The 17,694-nt window shown below is 43.0% G+C and overlaps 1 protein-coding gene across 1 annotated transcript in view; it reads left to right on the top strand.

Annotated features, from left to right (window-relative positions):
* Positions 1-2,752: 2,752 nt before the first annotated feature.
* Positions 2,753-17,694, top strand: part of PIWIL1 (piwi like RNA-mediated gene silencing 1) — a 36,837-nt gene continuing 21,895 nt past the window's right edge. The window contains exons 1-8 of the mRNA XM_004611019.1: positions 2,753-2,830; positions 3,218-3,329; positions 8,536-8,661; positions 9,102-9,316; positions 9,841-9,962; positions 13,721-13,801; positions 14,536-14,733; positions 15,603-15,714. Coding sequence (XP_004611076.1) covers positions 2,753-2,830; positions 3,218-3,329; positions 8,536-8,661; positions 9,102-9,316; positions 9,841-9,962; positions 13,721-13,801; positions 14,536-14,733; positions 15,603-15,714 — 1,044 coding nt within the window. The remainder of the gene's footprint in view (positions 2,831-3,217; positions 3,330-8,535; positions 8,662-9,101; positions 9,317-9,840; positions 9,963-13,720; positions 13,802-14,535; positions 14,734-15,602; positions 15,715-17,694) is intronic.

The raw sequence follows: 17,694 nt of genomic DNA, 5'->3' as shown, positions 1-17,694 counted from the left end.
ACAGAACCTTCACCCCAGTGGATCGGTGAGTCGGTGACCCACCCCACTTGTCCTTTCCAGGAGGATGTGCAGCCTGTCCACCCCAGGAGCGCAGGGTACATCTCACTCGCCAGCACTGGCTGGCAGTCCCTGGGCCACTCTGGGCCCCAGTGCTCAATGAGGTGCCGCTTCCGTGAGCCAGCTGCCCCCTCCCTGTGTGGTCTGGGGCGCTCAAGCCCCTGCAGAGCTCGGTCACTCTCTCCCCCTGGTCCTGCCACACGGCTGCCACTCAGCGACTTGCGTCCAAGCACGAGGGCCCCTGAGCCCGGCTCCTGGGCCAGCCTCCAGGCGTCCTCGGACTCACACCGGGTCCCCACCCTGACCCCAAATGAGTGCGCTGGGCTTCTGGTCGCATTGCCCACACGGACCTGTCAGAGTGGTGTTCCCCGCCTACTTGCTGTTTGTTAGGGGGCTTTGTGAAGGTGGTGGCAAAGGAGAAAGAAGCCCCCTCTCTTCTCTTCAGGAGAGGGGGGATTTCTCTGGAGCTGGGGCTGTTGGGGGGAGGAGCATGCAGTGGCACGGGGTGGGGGTGGACACTCCCCCCAAAGGCCTTCCCTCTCTGGCTGTGGAGACTGTTCCTGGCATGAGTGCCCCATCTGCTGGCAAGCCCCTGGAACATCTCTCAAACGCGTCCTGAAAGCCTAGCCGGGTCTCTCTGGATCTGTGCCTTTCACGACGCTTCAGAGCCAACACCCTGTGAGGCCTCTTCCCCCCGCTGCTCTTCCCCCGTGCGCTGGGGATGACGCAGGCCTGGCCTCGAGCTTCTCTGACTTCTCAGAGGGTCAGAAGCACTCGGTGTCTCTAGTCTGTGGAAAATTCCTGACTCCCACCCCCCGTCCCAAGCCTGTGGGGCTCTCAGGGACCCCTCAAGGGGGAGAGCTGCATTGTACCGGGCACGTGACTTTCCTGCCACGTGAGATTGCAGGCTCAGGCGCCTTCAGCCCTCTCCACCCTCACCCCACAGAACCATCAAAAACTCAATGTTTGCTGCACAGATGCAGCATGCAAACAGGCCCCAGCAGGGACCATTCCCGCCTGCACGCCCGCAGGCTTGTGGGAACAGGAGAAGTAGTTCACAGCTGCTAAGGCGGAAAAAACAATGTATATTTTTACATTGTTTAGAATAGGCTGTTAGGTACGTTCAGTTTTTTGGTTTGTTTTGAGGCCACACCTGACAGTGCTCAGGGCTTACTTCTGGCTCTGTGCTCAGGGGTCACGCCTGGTGGGCTCAGGGGATCAAAGATGGGTCAGCCATATGTAAGGCAAAAGCCCTATCCCCGCCCCGAGTGTTTAATCTTTAATCGGGGTGTTATAAAATGCAAACCATGTGGTTTATAAAATGTTGTAAAATGCAAACCGTATTGTTCACAGCAGTGACTTCCTCAGGCACAAGGAGGACGCCTCTGCAAAGAGGACCACCGTCTACACTGCATGCTAAGGAAGCTATTGCGTTACGGCTGGGTGGAACCAGTCACAGGATTATCCGGAATTAGCACAGGGAGGTGACTCTCCCGTCAGCTGTGAACACAGCACATGCGTGGTGCCCTGGTTGGGCTTGTTTCCTCACTTAGGGCAGGAAAGCCCACGGGAGCACCTGGCTCCGGCCCGGACAGCAGCGGCGCTGCATCAGCGTCACCTGCCCGCGGGTAAGGAGGCGGTGATGGTCTCCTCCGCTGCACCTGCTGACTGGGGGGGTGGGGGAGCTTAGCCCGCCCTCCCGGGGAGCCTCCGCAGGTGGAGTTCCTCAGAAGTCCTCAGCACAGTTGGGAAAGTTATGTCTGAAGAGCGTGGGGAGGCCCCGAGCAGCTGCCTGAAGCCTCACAGCGCCCTGGTCCCTGGGGCCCCTCTTCCCTGCTCCGAGGCCCTCTGCTCCCCTGCGCGCCCCTCAGGACAAGCGAAGGGCGGCGGGGCGGAGAAAGGTGTGGAGAGCAGAGCTAGGGGGCAGCCAGCAGGCCGAGGACCCGAGAAGGTCACAGTGGAGCTGCGTCAGCGCCAGAGCTCGGTTTCCAAGGACCCGGCCCAGATCAGGTTCTCCTCGGGCTCCCCGAGTCGCCGCGTGTCGAAGCGTTGGCAGGTGTTGGCTCTGGCCGGGAGCCAAACTCGCGTCACCCTCACCCACTTGGGTGGGAAAGAGGAGGCATATGGGGAGAAGGGTTGGGGGCTGAGCCTCAGAGATGGGCCAGGGGCGGGGCCTAGCGGACGGGGGCGGAGCCAGCGCTGGCCTGGGCGTGGCTCTTCTGGCCCCGCCCCCGCCTACTTGCTTGAAAACCGCCGGCGGCGCGACGGCCAATCAGAGCAGAGCCTGCACATGCCCGCCCGCCCCCCCCCCCCGCCTACGCCGTTGCCTGGCTGCACGTGCGTGCACTTCACGCCCCCGAGGCCGTGTCCCTCCGCGCGGTAAAGGAGAGCCGGGGCAGCGGGCGCGGCCTGGCGGGCGGGGGCGGCGGCGCGCGAGTCCCGGCGCGGAGGGATCGGCGCGGGCGACGGTTGGCTGCGCGGGGGCGACTGTTGGGGCGGCAGGTCGGGCCGTGAGGGAGACGCGCAGGTGATTCTTCTCGGACGCGGCGGCGCCTCGGGCCGGGTGAGGCGGGCGGTGGGGCCGGCGAGTCCTTGGCGCCGCGGGGTTGGGGCCGGGGTGGACGGGGCGGCCGTGAGGGGATCGGGGCGGGGACCGCCGCCCGCGAGTGACCCGCTGTCCCCCGTCCAGGAGACCATGACGGGCCGGGCCCGAGCCCGAGCGCGGGGCAGGGCCCGCGGGCAGGAGACGGTGCAGCACGTGGGAGCCGCGGCGGTGAGTGCGGGGCGGCGGCGCGGGCGACCGAGGGAGGCGGGCGGGGGCCCAGCTGTGGGGGCGCGGCTGAGGCCCGGGGCGTCCCCTGAGGAGGCGTCCCCTGAGGAGGCGTCCCCTGACGGGGCGTCCCCTGAGGAGGCCCTGAGGAGGCGTCCCCTGACGGGGCGTCCCCTGAGGAGGAGCGTCCCCTGACGGGGCGTCCTCTGACGAGGCGTCCCCTGAGGACCGCCCCCGCGGCGCTGAGAAGTCGCACCCAAGACCCGGCCTGCGGGTCTCCCGCCCACGGGCCCCGCTGTCGGGTCTTGGCTGCTGGCGAGCTGTCTGCTCCGACGCCCGCAGCCGCCTGACGCTCAAAGGGCGCCGTTGTCTCCTCGCCTGTGACTGCAGAGCCAGCAGCCGGGTTACATCCAGCCGAGACCTCAGCAGCTGCCCACAGAGGGGGAGCTGGTTGGCCGTGGACGACAGAGAGGAGCCGCAGGAGTAACAGCCAAGTCGCAAGGTGAACCGCCTCTGTGTGCGCGCGCGCGGGCGGGCGTGCGTGCGTGCGTGTGGTAAGCCGTGGGCTGCGCTCACAAAAGTATTTTTCAGTTTGACTCTCAGCGTCCCCTCCTTGTGAGCGCAGTACCACAGGCTTTCTTATTCTCTGTGCAGACCCCCGCCACGCCCCCACTGGAGCTACCGACAATGCATTGGGTCCATGCACGTTTCTTCTTTCCTCTTTTTCCTTTTATGGGTCACACCCAGCGGTGCACAGGGGTTACTCCTGACTGCACTCAGGAATCACTCCTGGCGGTGCTGGGAGGTGGGGGTGGGGGACCATATGGGATGGTGAGAATTGAACCCGGGTTGGCCGCGTGCAGGGCAAACGCCCTCCCTCCCCGCTGTACTATCGCTCCAGCCCCAATGCGAGTTTCTTAAACCATTTTCAGAACATTCTCTCGCTACCCGTTTGCATCAAAAGCCAGACCCGCCTTAACATTAAAATAGGATCACGGAGGCTGGAACAGATAGCACAGCGGGGAAGGCGTTTGCCTTGCAAACCCGGGTTAGATTCCCAGCATCCCAGATGGCCCCCTGAGCACCGCCAGGAGTAATTCCTGAGTGTAGAGCCAGGAATAACCCCTGTGCATTGCCGGGTGTGACTCAAAAAGAAAGAAAAAATAATAAAATAGGATCACGTAAGTGACTAGGATTTAAAAAACACACTTCCGATGTATTAGTTTACCACTTTTCATGTGAAAACTGAGGTCGGTGGGATAGCATACCAGTTCTGATTTTTTTCAGAAATTGTGCTTTTTCACTGCATTGTTGCAAATATTTTTTGAGACTTCATGTAAGATTCTTCTGTGATTATTGTTTGGTTTGTGGGTAGGAAAAAATCAGTCATTTATACATGGGGAATTAAACGTAATAAAGTTAGCATTTTAGCTAAAGATGAGCATGGGAAATGGGCTTTTTCATAATGCTAATGCAAGAAGACAGCTGGAAAACAAAGATGATACCTTAAATTTTTATGTAATCAAACACTTGACCATAGTCAATGAAACCCTTAAACATTCCAAGAAAATACAACTAACGTTCTTGAAGTACAGTGTAAATTGAACTGTGACAAATACTGTCGATGCTGGAGGCATGGAAATAATAGAAGAGACCATTTTTCTGGAACATTCTTACAAATCTTTGCTATTAACGATCTGGAAAGTGAGCAAAGGAAATGAAACTGCAATGCAGTGGGGAAAGAACAATGAAAATAGTAAGCTGCTGGTTAAAGACTCTTTAGTTAAACTGAAACATTTGTTACCTGTTTATTCTCTGTTTTATCTTTTTCCTCACTGTTGGCTGTTGTGAAAGCTAGCACCACTTTCCCCAATGAAACTATGTAACTTTGATGGTATTTTATAAAGTGTAGCAATTCAAATGAATCCTAACAAGTGATCTCTGGGGAATATATACAGCAGCCACTTGCAAGGTGTATTATGTAAGATTACGATATTTAATAATTAAAATTGAAAGCATTTGATCAATGATTCAGGCATAACTATTTCAACAGTAAAGCACCATTTCTTCAAGAATGGAGAAACCCACTGAACCATGTAAACAAGTTGTAAAAGGTTTTATGGTTCACCTGGCCCCCAAGTGGGGGGTGGGAGGGTGTGTGTGTGTGTGGAGTAGGAGTGAGTCAAACACAGAGCCTCATATATGCAAAACCTGTGGTCTTCCTCTTGGCAACATCCTTCTCCCTTTTAAATTTTTAGTACCTACAGAAAATTTCTGTGTAGAAAATTTTGATGAAGGGTACTAATAATGCTTTATTTGAAGAGTCACTTTGAAGATACATAGTCTACAATATGTTACTTTTCTGTTACAGGTGTTTCTTTTTTGCAGGGGGCGGAGGGGTCATGCCCAATGATGCTCAGGGTTACTCCTGGCTCTGCACTCAGGAATCTCTCCTGGCAGTGCTGGGGATTGAACCCAGGTCGGCTGCATGCAAGGCACACGCCCTACCCGCCATACTATTGCACAACCCCCCACAGGTGTTTCTTTTTTTTAAGGTGCTGAGAATTAATAGCATTAATGTAAAAATACAGGATTTTACCCAACCACGTTCATCTCTAATCTTAGTACTTGTTTTTCTTTTTTTTTGTGGTGGTGGTGGCTTTTGTTGTTGCTTTGTAACTTAGAATATTTGATTTGTTCAGCTTGTTCAACATATGTAGCAGGATTGAGTTTGATCCTTGGCATCCTGTATGGTTGTCCGAGCACCAGAACGGAGGAAGTGATTTCTGTGTGCAGAGCTAGAAGTAACTCCTGAGTATCACCAGGTGTGGGACCCCCAATTATTTCTATAAACTTTGTGCCAATTAAAATTTCCTTCTTTATAAGGCATCCCTAAAATGCAATTGTAGAAAATATAATTTCAAAGTGCTCTATTAGTTCTTCACTATTTTTAACTTACTCATGAATTCAGATTTAATTCTATGAAATTCAGTATCCCATCATAAAATGCTGTAGTATCTACCTCATTAAGTAAAAGTCCTTGAGAGACTAATTGTAATAATGAATGCATGACCTTATTTTACCACTATCATCACTCATATAATATTCCTTTGCAGTGCTTGTCAATATATGCTATTTACTGTGTTTTAGAAAGTAATATAAGTATAACGAGTTTATTGCTGAGATATTATTTAGAACCTTAATTTTTTATTCTTTTAAGTGGATAGTTTATATAATTGAGGTATTCAAATAGAAAAATAACAAGTTATAGTTTGTTTTTCAATCCCTCTGTTAAGTGTGTGGAAACACTGCCAACTTTATCCATTCTTAAAATTGGTACCTTAACAGATTGACAGTTAATCTAGCTTTACTAAAAATATAGATTATATAAATAGAAAAACACTGGCATCATTGTTTATATTTAGATAAACATTGCAGTCAAATTTTTTTCATTCATTGTGGCACTATCATCCCGTTGTTCATTGATTTGCTCAAGCGGGCACCAGTAACGTCTCCATTGTGAGACTTGTTACTGGTTTTGGCATATCGAATACACCACAGGTAGTTTGCCAGGCTCTGCTATGCAGTCAGGATACTCTCAGTAGCTTACCAGGCTCTCCGAGAGGGACAGAGAAATCGAACCCGGGTCGGCCATGTGCAAGGCAAATGCCCTACCTGCTGTGCTATCACTCCAGTCAAGAACTGAATTTTTTTTCAAACAAAAACTTTTTATCCCTGGGAAAATTTTAAACTTTGTGACACATGATATTGGTTTTAATATTCCCAGCCCAGCCCATGTTCGTATTGATACGTACCCAAGGCCATGAATACTTAACACTGAACCTCTTGGGATGAGAAATTTACTTAATGCAATAACTAGAAGCAGTTATAGATATTTAAAGAGATTCTCATTTGAACCTTGCACTTCACAACAGATTTAGCAGCATCTTCAAAGTTTTTATAGACCATGTTCTCATTTAAAACCTATGTCTGTGGACTTTTTTTTTCCTTTTTGGGTCACACCCGGCGATGCACAGGGGTTACTCCTGGCTCATGCACTCAGGAATTACTCCTGGTGGTGCTCAGGGGACCATCTGGGATGCTGGGAATCGAACCCAGGTTGGCTTCGTGCAAGGCAAATGCCCTACCCGCTGTGCTATTGCTCCAGCCCCCATATTCCTGTGGACTTTATAATCCTCAGTTTTTCAGGTGGAAAATACTGAATCTTATTAAAATAACTTGTTTTTCAAAGATTATCATGAACTCTGACATACTTTTTGGAGGCCACTCTAGTCTGGTGGAGGCTCAAAAGGAGACAGTTATGAGACAGATTCTGGCATTTGTGGTCCAAAGAGAACTTAGCTCTTTTACCTTTTTTTTTCCCTTTGTTTTGAGTTTGATTTCCATCATTAAGATTTGTATATGGTTCAGTATGAGATCCCTCCTACCATCACAAAACAAGCCATGGAAGGGATTCCTGGGTTAAACTTTTATAGAAGTTTTGTCCAGTAATTTTTATTATAGCTCTTAAGCCATCTCAACCTGCAGAAAAAGTGGAAATTCTAGCCCTTTGGGAACATTTATTCAGGTCATTATTAAAAACAAGGGGTGAGTAGTAGAGATTTCCTGTTTACAGTGACCAATCTCTCATTTTTAAAAAATGTACCTCTTAAATGAAATTTTTTTCAACATTTGACTACTTACAAAAAATAATCATTCCATAGTCCACATCATACTATTGGCATAATATTCTTCATTTTGCAGTTTCCCTAGATAAAGGATGTTGTTTAGTATGATAAAACCATAGCTTTTGCAACTAAGCACAAAATGTTACGCTGTCCCATAGCCTTGTATCATGGCCATGGAAGATGCACAGGCCCTTCCTGTCTGTCCATTCTGCTGGATGCTACTGCTGCTTGTTTTGGGGCCACATCCAGCTGTGATCAGGTCTTGCTCCTGACTCTGTGGTCAGGGATAATTCCTGGTTGTGCTCGGAGGACCATGTGCATGCTGGGGATCAAACCCAGGTCGGGCATGTGCAAAGCAAGCATCTTATCCACTGTACTATCACTCCAGTCTCTCTGCTATTTTATAGGGGAATTAGAAAAATGCATTTTAGACTTCTAATTCAAATTATATATTAAGACCCTATAAACTACCAAAGCCTGTAGCTAAAAAATAATTCCATCATAAAATTGGTGAAAAGTACTGAAAATATTTAAGGCTCTTAGATTGTGACAAAAATCATAGAACAAGAAAACTTTCTTAGTCAACAAACATAAATTATGGTCTTAAATTATAGTCCAGTTGTCCTGATGTCTTAAACATATGCTTCTTTAGGGGCTGGAGCGATAGAGTACATTGGGGAGGGTGCTTGCCTTATATGTGGCATTCCTGGGTTCAATCCCCAACACTTCATCTGGTCCCCTGAGCCTTGCCAGGAGTGATCCTTGAGCAATGCCAGGGTGTAGCCTAAAAAAAATGAACACACACATTTTAAAAGAACACAACTGAGTTTGCCTAGAATCAGAGAAAGAAGTCTTAACTAAGAAATTACTCTTTGACAACAGATACCTAAAACATTTTGATGGTTTTAATAGATAACTGTCTCTAGTACTTCAAGAGACTTTGGATTCTATGTATTACTTTGGGAATTAATAGTCATTTTTATGTTTCATATTAAGTGTGCTATTTTTGTTTTTAAAAAGAACTCCAGATATCTGCTGGGTTTCAGGAGTTATCATTAGCAGAGAGAGGAGGTCGCCGTCGAGACTTTCATGACCTGGGTGTGAATACAAGACAGAATCTGGACCATGTTAAAGAATCAAAAACAGGTAGGTCATTAAGAATGCTGATTCACGAGATTCCACGTGCAGAGGATAGCTAAAGCACTCCACAGCTTTACTTGTATGATGCGTTACTAGGGCAGCACTTCGTCCTGGACTCAGCATGGCTTTTCCATTTCCTCCTCCTCTTGGCTTTAATAAAGTAAGTTATTGATGTCTTTAGAGCACTGAAATGTTTTATTAAATATTACAAAGATTACTTTTCTCTAAAATAAGCTTGTTTGGTTGTGCTATAAGTTCAGCTAAGAAGGATTTATTTCCAAATTTATATTTGGGGATTTATCTAAATAGTCCCCAAAGCTGGATGTCTGAGAACTCGTGTTGACTGATGCTCTTAAGTCTTTTGCTTGCAGACCTGCCTTTTGGTAGCAGAGAGTACAGGGAAGAATAAAATTGTATTTTGAGTTGAATGTGATTTACTTTTGCAGGATCTTCTGGAATTATAGTAAGATTAAGCACTAACCATTTTCGGTTGACTTCCCGTCCCCAATGGGCCTTGTATCAGTATCACATCGATTATAACCCACTGATGGAAGCCAGAAGACTTCGGTCAGCTCTTCTTTTTCAACATGAAGATTTAATTGGAAGGTGTCACGCTTTTGATGGAACAATATTATTTTTACCCAAAAGACTACAACACAAGGTTATTAAAACTGTTGAGATGAGTGGGGGAGAGGGAGAAGGGAGATTTCCAGTTCAAAGTAAAAATGAACATAATGTAGGAGAACTTAGAAATGGACATGTTTGCCAATCTAATAGTAATATGTAAAACCCAAAGGGTAATTTAACACTACTGTATCATTTTCAAATTCATTTGAGTAACTTAATGATTGTACTTGTTATTACACAGGTGCTTATCTATCCATAGTCCTTCCTTTTATCTAAAACTTTTCTGTGAGGGACTGGAGCAATAGTACAATGGGTAGGGCATTTGCCTTGCATGTGGCCAACCTGGGTTCAATTCCCAGAATCCCATATGGTCCCCCGAGCACTGCTAGGAGTAATTCCTGAGTGCAAAGCCAGAAGTAACCTGTAAGCTGGGTATGACCTGAAAATCAAATAAATAAAAATAAAACTTTTCTGTGGTTTTCATTGTTGCCTTATTAGGCAATATAAGATGGGTCTTTCAACAATTTAAAGTTTGGTTTTCCATTGCTCTGGTTTCAGGTTACTGAAGTTTTTAGTCAGACCCGAAATGGAGAGCATGTGAGGATAACAATCACTTTAACAAATGAACTTCCACCTACATCACCAACTTGTTTGCAATTCTATAATATTATTTTCAGGAGGTATGTCAGTATGTTATTTCATTTGATAAGAAAACTTTAAAATGTAGAGAGGTTAAAGAATTATACATGAAATATGTGCATACTTACAACCTAGATTTTAATGCTGGCTTATTGAAATTATTAGGTTACTCTCAAATGGTTCTAAAGGGATATACTCATGCTGCTATAAATGTCATTTGCCTTAAACAAGTGTTATGTATTTAACTTTCCAATTTGTGCTCACATTTGAGCTTCCAAATACTATTTGAGCTTATTTTTTAGAGCACAAACTCTGGAATTTATCATTGACTTTGTGTTCTAATTTTATTTTAACATATTAATATATACATTTTATATAAAGTTATTAACTTTAATTCTTTTTTCTCTGCAATGTGTACCAGAAGGCAAGACAGGATTTAGGTACATTGAGATTTGTTACATATTAAGTCACATACTGTATGCTTTATAATTTACATTTTTCTTTGTACTATATAATCTTTAGAGGTATGTCTGACAAGTCTTCAAGTATATTTATAACATGCTATATCCTTCATCAAACTTTAACATTTCATCATAAATTAAACTCCACTACCTGTTTGTTCCACCCAACACTGTTCTCTCTGGAAAACCATAATTTGCCTTCAGTCTCAGATTTGTTTTTATCATTTGCTTTGTCTTTCATATTCTACTTACAAGTGAAACTATATCTTTTACCTGAGTTATTGCACTTAGAATAAATATCTCAGGTTCCATCTATATAGTGACCACTGTCAAAAATTAATTTCCCTTTGTAGTTTAGTAATCTATTGTTTCCACACATTTATCCAATAATCCATTCATGTGCACTGCACCTCAGTGGTTCTCTGTTTGGGCTGTTGTGAACAATGCTATGATTAGAGGTGCATACATACATACATACACACACACACATTGTATATTCAAATTAGTGTTAGCATAGTCACTGGATAGGTACCTAAATTGGAATTTGAGTCACCTGATATTTTTAGGGTTTTTTTTTTATTTTTATTTTTTTATTGAATCACCATGTGGAAAGTTACAAAGCTTTCAGGTTTAAGTCTCAGTTATACAATGCTCGAACACCCATCCTTTCACCAGTGCACATATTCCACCACTAAGAATCACAGTATACCTCCCCTTGCCCCTATATTTTTAGTTTTTTGAGGATTCCAGATAATTTTCCATAATAGCTGTATCAGTTGACATTCCCACCAAGAATGTACCAAATTCCTTATTTTCCATACCCATGCTAGCACTTCTTTGTTTTTAGTGGTTGTTTTTTGTTTTAGGGCTACACCCAGCGATATTCCTGGCGGTGCTTGGGGACCATAGGGGATGCCAGGGATCAAACCTGGGTCAGCCACATGCAAGGCAAACACCCTACCCAGTATACTCTCTCTCTGCCTCAGCACTTCTTGTATATAACTTGTTCTCACAGGTCTGAGGTGATATTTCATGCAGTTTTGATTTGCATTTCCCTAATAAGTGACTGGATGCATTTTTCATATGCCTGCTAACCAATCTGTATGTCTTCTTTGGAGAAATGTCTTTTCAGAACTTTGCCCATTTTTTTATTAGATTTTTGCTTTTGAATTGTATGAGTATTTTTTGTTGGAGTTGTGAGTTGCTAATACCTCCCCCCCTTTTGTAGGTTGCCTAGTTTTTGTATGAAGCTTTTTTTTTTTTTTTTTTTTTTTTGCTTTTTGGGTCACACCCAGCGATGCACAGGGGTCACTCCTGGCTCTGCACTCAGGAATTACCCCTGGCGGTGCTCAGGGGACCATATGGGATGCTGGTAATCGAACCCGGGTCGGCCGCGTGCAAGGCAAACGCCCTACCCGCTGTGCTATCACTCCAGCCCTGTATGAAGCTTTTTAATTGTAGAGAATTTTTAAATTTAGTGTCCCATTTTGTTTCTGTTTTATTGTTTTCCCTTGTATTTAAATCCCCATAGATATACTAAAAATTTCAGAGAACATATCATATGTCTTATTCTGTATTTTATAGTTTTAGATATTATATTCAAGTCTTTAGTCCATTTAAATTAGTTTTGTATGTAAGATATTTTTACTATGAATGCTACATTTCCAATCCAAAATAAGGACATATTTGGCAGAGACCCTCCTCAATGAGAAGCATCCTGGAAGAGGTTTATATTTGCATAATAAAAGAAGACATAACAATGGAGAATTGTTATACAAGTTGACAAACCTTTGTTGCAAAGGACCTTGTAGAACTTTAGACTTTATAGGTCATCCACGGCCCCATCTTGACTCTTAGAGCTTTCAATTATATATACACCATATATAATTGAAAGATCATAATATGTTCCAATAAAACTTCAATATATATATACCATATTTAATTAAAAGATCATAATATGTTCCAATAAAACTTCACTGAAATTTGAATTACACATAATCCATACATCATTTATTAATCTCGCTTTTTCAAACCTTTTTTAAGGGAAAAATCTATTGTTAGCTCCAAAATCAAATAAAAAGTAAAAAGGTAGGCAGGATTTGGCCCTTCATGACCAGTTTGCCATCCCTCTTCTAAGTCAGGGCTTCTTAAATTTTTCCACTTGCCACCCCTTTTCACTGAGAAATATAACATGGGTAAGCACTGCCAAAAATATATTGGATTCATTAAGTGGCTGATTTAGAATTTTCAGTTGTTGTATATTCAGACACTTTCACTATTGCTAAATCTTTCATGGCTCCCACATTCTTATAGTTTAATAAGTTAGGCTGTTCCAAACTCTGGAAACAATCCAAGTGCCCGAGAACAGATGATTGGTTAAAGAAACTTTGGTACATCTGTATCACTGTCATCCCGTTGTTCGTCGAGTTACTCGAGAGAGCACCAGTAACGTCTCTGTTACACATAGCCCTGAGATTTTAGCAGCCTCTCCTTACTCGTCTTTCCCAACGATTGGAGGCTCTTTCAGGGTCAGAGGAATGAGACCTGTAGTTACTGTTTTCAGCATTTTGAATATGCCATGGGTAGCTTGCCAGGCTGTGCTGTGCGGGCGGGATACTCTCAGTAGTTTGCCGGGCTCTCCGAGTGATAATGCATATATCTTTTACTGTATTTTCGGATATGAATACACTATGGGAAGCTTGCAAGGCTCTCCCATGAAGGCAATAAACTCTTGGAAGCTTGTCAGGTTCTCCAAGAAGGAGAACAAGGCTATTACATGTCCAGAAGCTTCGTCTTATAGTCTCTGGATGTTGGCTGTTAGTGGGATTACACGGTGCCAGGGGCAGTTTGTGGCTGTCACTGCCAAGCTACTAGAAAATGGGAGGGGGTCTAGGCTGGAGAAGGCCCAGTCCCAATCCGAGCAGGCTTGGAGATCTCAGCCCCAGGTCTCGCACACCTGGGTTTCTCTGCCGGTCCCTTCATGCTTGAGGCTTGTTCGAGTGTGGTACATCTACACAATGGAATACTATGCTGCTGTTAGGAGAAATGAAGTCGTGAAATTTGCCTATAAGTGGATAGACATGGAGAGTATCATGCTATGTGAAATGAGTCAGAAAGAGAGGGACAGATATAGAAGGACTGCACTCATTTGTGGAGTATAAAATAACACGAGACCGACACCTGGAATGGAGAAGGGATCACTAAGAAAATGATAGTTGGAGGAGTCAAGGAAATTTTAAAAAATATAAAAAAGTTAGGCTGTAAATAAACATGTGATTCTGATAAAATACTGAAGATAGTTGTCAATATTAACTTTATTCTGACCTTTCAAATTTTAGACTCTTGAAGATCATGAATCTGCAACAGATTGGGCGGAATTATTATAACCCAAGTGATCCAATTGATATTCCAAATCATAGGTTTGTATGAAGTGGAAATTTTCAGTGCTATACACTTAATTGTAAACTTCAAAGTGATGCTCTAAAATGATCAGGTTTACTTACTCAGGCTACTAATAGTACACATCATAATAAGTGAACATTTTATGAAATTTAAAGGAGACAGCTGAGAATATATATTTAAATCACATGATACATATGTTACTGAAGAAGCATTAAAGAGTTGTATAACACCAAGTTTATATTCTTATGTAATAAAATTAATCATCTAGTACTGATTACTTTAGAAATTACTTAATGTATCAAGATTGCAGTACAAATGTTTTTATAACTGTACTTACTACCCGCGGCGTATTCGATATGCCAAAAACAGTAACAAGTCTCACAATGGAGACATTATTGGTGCCCACTCAAGCAAATCAATGAACAATGGGACAACAGTGCTACAGTGCTACTAATTATAAAATTGTAAACACTTTTAGCTGACAACTTGATTTCAGTAATAATCTTGACTTAATAAAACAAGTTAATAAAATTAGTTTATTAACTTCAAGTTAAACAATTATAGTTTTTATAATAAAGATGTTGAAAATATAGGTCTTTATCTGTAACCTTGTAAAACCTAGTCATAAGTAAATTAAATAAAAAACTCTTGTCCTTTAATAAGGATGAAAATAAAATCCACAACCTTTGAAACATGCAAAACTTTTTTGGATATTGGCAGAGATTACTTAATGACTTGTTTTGTTTGACAGGTTGGTGATTTGGCCAGGTTTCACTACTTCTATTCTTCAGTATGAAAATAACATTATGCTTTGCACTGATGTCAGTCATAAAGTCCTTCGGAGTGAAACTGTGTTAGATTTTATGTTAAATTTATATCATCAGACTGAAGAACACAAATTTCAAGAACAAGTTTCTAAAGAACTGATAGGCTTAATTGTGCTTACCAAGTAAGAGTGCTTTTTTTAAATGCATGATAATTATTGTAAGTCTAAAGATCTGTGGCTTTTTAATCATATCAGGAAGTAACACTTAGAGGAGTGACAATAGCCTGAAAGTGGGAAGGGAATTTCTGAACTTCCTTGAGAACAAAATTGAGTTTGTTGTTATTGTTTTAATGAATCACCATGAGATATACAGTTACAAAGTTTTTCATGATTGGGTTTCAGTCAATTTTCCAACTCCTGTCTCTTCACCAGTGTACATTTTCCACCATCACTGTCCCCAGTTTCCCTCACGCCACCCTAGCCTACCACTATAGCAGGCACTTTTCTTTCTCTTGCTCGCCCTCTTACCTTGTGGGAATTGTGGTTTGAAATACAGGCACTGAAAGGTTATCGTGTATATTCGTTTACCTACTTTTAGCATTCAGCTCTTGTCCAGAGTGATCATTTTCAACTGTCATTGACACAGCGATTCTCTATCCTAACTGCTCTCCCCTCAACCCACCTATTGCAAGTTTCCAAACATGGGCCCTCCTGTCCTTGGGTTTTAGTCTCACACTGTTTTTTATATCCCACAAATGAGTACATTCTTTCTCTCTGTCCCTCTCTTTCTGACTCATTTCACTGAGCATGATACTCTCCATGTCCATTTATAAGCAAATTTTATGACTTTATTTTTTTTCATGCTGGCTATATAGTATTCCATTGTGTTGATATACCATAGTGAAAACAAAATTTTAAAGGGATGATACCTGAAGCGGATAAGTATCTATTTACTTTTAACCTAATTTGGTTGAAATTTTTGAGAAAATCTAGTCTTAATGCTATTTCTAATCATTTTAATCAAATAATAAGAAATTTCAACCATTCGATAGGTATAACAATAAAACATACAGAGTAGATGATATTGACTGGGACCAAAATCCAAAAAGTACCTTTAAGAAAGCAGATGGCTCTGAAGTCAGCTTCTTAGACTACTACAGGAAGGTAAGAGATAAACATGGATATCAATTTACATTACATGAATAAACCTATGGAGGAATCTGAAATATCAGTATTCCAGTACTCAGCAATTGCAGTAAGTTGTTTTTGGGGTTGGAAAGATAGTACAGGGATTAAAGTGCTTGCTTGATCCCTGACACTGCATGGTCTAACAAATGGAAGATTGCTGGATGTGACCAGAACGCCCAAAAGTTGCTCATGAAGGGGTGCATATAAATATTTTAATCAGAGATCCATAGCATAGTTAATTTTAGCTTATCACACTGTCAAATGATAGTCTTCTGTTTTGTGCATTTTACCTAATGAAAAGTGACCTGTCCTAAACCCCCCCTTTTTTTTTGCAGTAGCATAGAAAAGTATGGTTAGGTGTAGGATTCTGGGTAGTGACCTTATAAATAGTCCACACCTCAGTTGGGTGAAGATTTTGAAACCTTAGCATGAGTAGTGCTTTATCTGTGTATCTGTGTTAATTTTTCTTAAGTTTGGTTGATAAGGACAGAGTTGATCTTTAACTTTAGCTTTGGCTCAGTAATCACTACATTTGTAAAAAAAAAAGATACTAGAGGCAAATAGTTGAAAGAAAGAACTGCTGACTGGAAGAAAATAAAATACAGAGGAAATAAATACTAACATTGCTTTGGCATTCAGAGGTAAGCAGATCTTCCCTAAACTCAAGGAGGGTTCCATTTTACTTGATAATATTCTGTTAAATGGGCAGGATAACTCCTCCATTCCCCCATCCCCAGCACTGCCAGAGAGACCCTTATTTATAAAAATTCAGGAAAATTATTTACAGAAAGATTAAACTCAAAACTTGGGACCAGACAGATAACATAGGGGTTAAGACATTGCCTTGCAGCAGCTCACCCCAGTTCCATCCCCAGCACCATATAGTCTACCCTAAGCCACTGCCAGTTGGGATCCTTGGGCACTGCTTGGGGTGCCCCTCCCAGAAAACTTTTAAAATTGTCTTCAGAATGTTATCATTTTTCATGCTTCCAATAGATATTCCCTTTAAAATAACAGGATAAATGTGCTATTATGTATTAATATTTATACATAACGCACATATGTCAAAAGGATACATGTTCTCCCTTTCTGAGTGACTCATCTGTGTGCAAAGATGCCCCCATTTTTTATCCCATTCAGTCTTCGGTTTTCATTTCTTCAGATTTGTGATTCATTCTCAAACTCAGATCTGATATTACCTTTTCACCCAAAGAAATTAAATAGGTTCCATTGTTCCTGTCCTATTAAGCATATTGGTGTTTATCCAGTGAGACCATGAGTGGTGCAGCCCCAGCCTTGTTGTATGTACTTATTTCTTTCCCACAGGGCCATATTACCTAACATGGGGTTCCCTCTGCAGGAACACTCTGCATACTTGGTTCTTGTTCTTAGGCTTTAAAGCTCAGGTGATTTCTTCAGGGAGGACTCCTCTTTCCACCAGTGATAATTGATTCTCTTTAATAGACACAATTAATTGAAAGAGGAGATGGGTTTGAAATACCTGCAAGAATCATGGCATTCTTAGGACTTCTTACTAATGGGTAGTTGTAGAAATAAATGATGTCTTCCACATTAAAGGTAATAGCTAGAAAGTGCTCCGCAGGAGTGAGAAGGACCTTTGGAAGGGATGATCATGTTTATCAGTTTAATGTGGTTTAACAGTAATATTAAGCAGAAGAGAAGGTTGACAAGCTTTCATTTAGGTTCTAAGAATATAGAAATTTCTAGAGCTAGAAACTCATCCTTCAAGGTTGAAGTTTGCCAGAAAATGGCCTGAGTGGTGTGAATCTGGTGTTGCATTAAACTTTAGCCCCTATCCCTAGCCGAGATGTCACGGTTGCTGTTATCTTGTGGTTTAAACTTAAAGGCCCCTGATGAACCCAGGGAATCTTCTACCATATCCTAGCCTAGGCCGTTGGCCCCAAACTCCACACCCTTACCAGTGGGACCTGTACC

This window comes from Sorex araneus, chromosome 9, assembly GCF_027595985.1.
Source record: "Sorex araneus isolate mSorAra2 chromosome 9, mSorAra2.pri, whole genome shotgun sequence".
Taxonomy (NCBI): Eukaryota; Metazoa; Chordata; class Mammalia; order Eulipotyphla; family Soricidae; genus Sorex; species Sorex araneus.
The sequence above is the reverse complement of the archived record's forward strand: the minus strand, read 5'-3'. Positions and strand labels throughout refer to the sequence as shown.